We start from the raw sequence: 4,614 nt of genomic DNA, 5'->3' as shown, positions 1-4,614 counted from the left end.
TTACTGTTGATATTGGTAATGCCAATCCCCGGCAATTCCGCCAAAAATTTGACAGGCTTTTTCTCAAGTGCACGAAATCACAACAAGTAATAAAAAATGAGTAGAATATCGTTCCCATGAGGATTGTATACCAAGTACCAAAATTATGTTAACCTACTATTATTTAAACGATAATAAGGAGAATTATTTTAAGAAATTAAATTAAAAGAAATAAAAGAGAATAAAAGAAACCAAGCAAGACAATTTGATGAAAAAAAAATCAAGGATTAAAAGCTACTAGGGATTTTGACTTCACTTAATGCTATCCAATTTGTTTTATTAGTTTGATAATCAATTTTAATTGTTCAAGTAGGGGAAATAACCCTAAAATTACTAACAAGCTCTACCAATGTATTGTTAGCTATTTTAACTGATCTAATTACCTATCTTCCAATAGCGCAATTAAACATGAATTAAATCATTAAGTTTTATAGTTTATTTGTGAATTCATAACCTAAGGTCGTTAACTTATGAAAACCCCCATGTGTCAAATCATATAGCTTCCGTATCAAGTTATTATTCTTATATAATTTATTACATTTTTCATATCAAAAACCCTTTCCCGATAGTGATTAATGAAATAAATCAATCCATGGGAGAAACTCTGCCTGGAAGCATTAAGTTCAATAATAAATTATACTTTGAACAAGGAAAAGCAAATCTAATATTATAAATTGGAATAGAAATTAAGCTACATCAAATCTCTAGTATGAGAGTTTAGTTCAACATAGTAATTTTATAAAATTCAATTAAACTTGTAAATAATTCAATACAGAATAATAAACAAAAAGAAAGTTTAGAAATAAAAACTAGTCAACGATGGACTTGAGCGGCTTCCTTGAATCTTGACATCAATCTTGAGCACTTGAAGTCTTGAAAAGAGAGAACTATATAGAAAATAATAGAAGTAGAGATGGTATATACAATGAATGGATTCGACCCCTGATCATGGCTAGTCTCTCTCTTTATATAAACTTTTTGAAATATCTTCGTGTTCGTTTAGGAAAGTGAATCTTTATAGAGTAAGAAATTTTTTGGAGATAGAAAACTGTTTAGGCTTTGTATTTCTTTTCAATTAGGACTCTCCCAGTGTTTAAATAAGACTTCAACTTTAATAAGGTACGTTCCACAATATCTTCATGTGAGCAACACAAGCTTAATGTGAAATTTCGGCCCAAGTTGAACTCTGCAAAGTAGCACGGGGGTGCTAGGTAACACGCCCTGGGGTGCTACTTGCTGGAAGTCTTTGACAATTGATATTATGTTGCATTTTTGGCTGGTTTCCTATAAAAATCTTGCAAAATTCCTCAAGATCAAGTGAAATATAATTCAAGGAAGCTTTATTGAAAAACATAAATAAAAATTAATTAAAATAATTAAAAAAACTTAAAATCTTATTAAAAACTATATTAAAAATACTATAAAAATAAGACCTATCAAAATTAGCTTGTTGGCATTGCACGTTCACCACCTCTACCTGTGCTTTGGCCAATTGAGCTTGAAGTTCACTGACTTGTTTTTGAAGGAGGGAAATATGACCTACACACCCATAAACCGGGTCTCTAATTCTTGCATTTGCTTCATAAATCATACTACTTACAGCATCTACTCTTTGACACTTAGGGAGATTCTAAAATATTCCAAAAGAAATAATAATAATAGAGTTAGAACTTAGAAGTATTCCTATTTGATGATTATATTTGAAATTTTAAACAATGTTATAAAAGCTTTTGTCAAAATTTTTTAGGGGAAAAAAAGTAAGTGAATTGGCAGAAGTAATTAATTATTACTATTTGTGTTCCATAATACTTGTCACATTTGAGAAAATAATTTGTTTCAAAATAATTATCATATTTGTGGTTTCAAAGAGTAATAATTTTTTCTTTTTTTTTATGTTTACCCTTTGTATGACCAATAATTATTACTTCAATTTACTAGTTTTTTTAGAGAATTAATATTAAATTAAGGGTAATATAATTAATTTACTCAATAATTTATTGTAACTTAGACAAATTTAATAATTGTTTTAAGGGACGTGAAATTTTAAATGTGACAATTATTATAGAACAGGAGTAGCATATTGAAATTTAACTAAATTTAAATGTGACGTAAATATTCACAAAACTAAGTAAAGAACGGAGTGAATATGTTACATAATCCACTCCAACACAATTATTGCAAATTAAATAGTTACAAATTGATTTAAGATGGACACGGAATATTAAAATTACAATATATGATGAGTTTGAGTAAGGTATGAGTTTAACTCTTTTGATACTTTTATCCATAACTTACTATATTAAACAAATTCAGTTTCACGAATTGAAAATTATGCTACCAAGGATTTTGAGCAAACTCTCTGGTTAATTTATAGGCAACCTATCCGCTTAATAAACACATTTTAAAAAACATTTCAGTCCAAATCAAACTAATTCAATTTGATTTGATTTTATAAACATTTCAGTTCTGTTTGATTTTTCCGATTTAATTAAATTTGAACTTGAGTCAACCAAATGTCTGCTCCTGTCTTTAGCTAAAATTAAAAAGAAAAATAATAAAACAATGTTAATTCATTTTCCAAAAATAAATATATCGAGAATTAATGCATGATATGCTGTGTATGGGAGAAATCTTAGAAACAATTATTTTAATCAACTGTTACTTCTGTTCTATAATACTTGTCACGTTTAAAATTCACATCTCTTGAGAAAACCATTAAATTTGTCTAAGTTACAATAAATTATTTAGTAAATTGATTATATTACGCTTAATTTAATACTAATTCTTAAAGAAAACTATTATATTGAAATAGCAATTATTAGTCATATACAAAGGGTAAATATGAAAAAAAAAATATATTTATTACTTCTTCAAACCACAAATATAATAAGTATTTTGAAATAAATTATTTTATCAAACGTGACAATTATTATGAAATAAAAGTTTTATACTGAAATTAGTATTTATTCATAAATTTAACTGTGATCCTAATAAATGAGATCATGAAAATAAGGGATCTCTAAATAAATAAATAAACATTTGTGAATTGTGATAGATAACTTATTCGATATGTAATTGACATATAATTATTTCTAATTAAAGAGTAATTTAAATCATAAATACCTGCAAGATCTTGACCGTATTACTAACACCGAAAACACTATCAATGATGTTCAATTTATCTGGTTCAGTAGTTGGAGGAAAATAAGAAGCTAAATAACACTTATCAGTACATCGCCGGCGAAGGATTTTGCATGCGGCACAGGGTCCGACAACAGCCGCAGAAGGCGGATCAAAATGACTTGAAGAAGTATGGGAAGGCAGTTGAGGAAGACTTTGTTGAGAAGGCTGCAAAGGAGAATTAAGACTTGGAGAAGAATCGGAAGATGGACGTGAAGAACATGAATTAGATGACGGCGATGGTGATTGCAACGGCGACTGTGATGACGACGATGACGGTAATGATGGTTGAGAATAGGAATCTGTAGGGGCAAATAAGAATGGATTGTTTCCCATTTGAAAGAGAGACTCAGATCCAAAGAGAAAGCGAGCAAGGCAGAAGAGAAAATGGGCTAGTCAATGGTTTGGTTGGTAATCTTTTTCCAATTCTTGTTTGCAAGAGCTACTCTTCTTCCATGTCTCTTCACTCTTTCTTTCTTTTTGTTCTTAATTATTATGAACCTTGATATTGGTTAACAGTTACTTTTAATTAAGTTAATAAAAAAAATAAAAAATAATGTTTTATCGGTTGATATTTGATGATTATTAATTATTTGGTGAAGAGCCTCGTATAATTTATGATTTATTAATTATATAATACATGTAACATTTTTTTAAAATATAAATCACGTCTTATAAATAATCCAAAGTTTAATTATATTCAAATGGATTTTGAGCAACCTATCTTACCACACAATGAGAGTATACACACTTATAAATATTATATAAATTAAATTTATCAGTAGAAGATATGAAACAATAACCATTTGTTTGAGCACATTGCGACCAATGTTTTTAATTGTTAATCTCTTGAATAACTTCTTTTTGCAAATTTGAACCCCTTATCCAATTTATATTTTAAATTGATTCTTTGGTATATTGTACCATAAATTATATATTTTTTTACAATTAAATATAATAAAATCAAATTGAAAACTCAAAAAAAAAAAAAAAGCAAACCAAAATTATTAAATTAATTTCAACTTTTTGAAAGGTTCATATACTTTCTCATCATCAAAATCATATCCAAGATTATTATTGCACAATCATTCTTTGTAGAGCTCAAATTGATGAAGCAACGTGTATACTATTTTATTTTTTTAAAAAAAAAAGTTGAATAAGTAATGAAATAATGTAGTTATAAAATACTTTTATGTATGCTTTTAGCTTGATACAAATATATAGATATATGTAGATTGACATAAAATATAGATAGAAACTTAGATATTGTTATAAATATAGATAATCTTTTTTTAAAAGAAAAGAAGATTAAAGTAAGAATTATCTACACTTATCTATCAAATATATAGAAAAATAAAAGAAAAAATTTAATTGATATATGAAAAGTCGTTGATA

At 27.2% G+C, this 4,614-nt stretch overlaps 1 protein-coding gene across 1 annotated transcript; it reads right to left on the bottom strand.

Annotated features, from left to right (window-relative positions):
- Positions 1 to 761: 761 nt before the first annotated feature.
- On the bottom strand, positions 762 to 3,731 carry LOC119369901 (LOB domain-containing protein 1-like). Its single transcript, XM_089722383.1, has 2 exons — positions 3,163 to 3,731; positions 762 to 1,669 (listed from the first exon to the last, which is right to left on the bottom strand). The coding sequence occupies exons 1-2, from the start codon at positions 3,553 to 3,555 to the stop codon at positions 1,403 to 1,405; spliced, it is 660 nt and encodes a 219-aa protein (XP_089578509.1). The 5' UTR covers positions 3,556 to 3,731; the 3' UTR covers positions 762 to 1,402.
- Between the last annotated feature and the right edge of the window lie 883 nt (positions 3,732 to 4,614).

The sequence above is a fragment of the Jatropha curcas genome, chromosome 6 (genome assembly GCF_041381405.1).
Source record: "Jatropha curcas cultivar XTBG-Jc1 chromosome 6, XTBG_Jcur_1.0, whole genome shotgun sequence".
Lineage (NCBI taxonomy): Eukaryota > Viridiplantae > Streptophyta > Magnoliopsida > Malpighiales > Euphorbiaceae > Jatropha > Jatropha curcas.
The sequence above is the reverse complement of the archived record's forward strand: the minus strand, read 5'-3'. Positions and strand labels throughout refer to the sequence as shown.

Coding starts and splice junctions, on each gene's coding strand:
- LOC119369901 (XM_089722383.1), bottom strand. CDS start 3,555: ATGGGAAACAATCCATTCTTATTTGCCCCTACAGATTCCTATTCTCAA. Junction 1,670..3,162: donor ATACGGTCAAGATCTTGCAG/GTATTTATGATT, acceptor GGAATATTTTAG/AATCTCCCTAAGTGTCAAAG.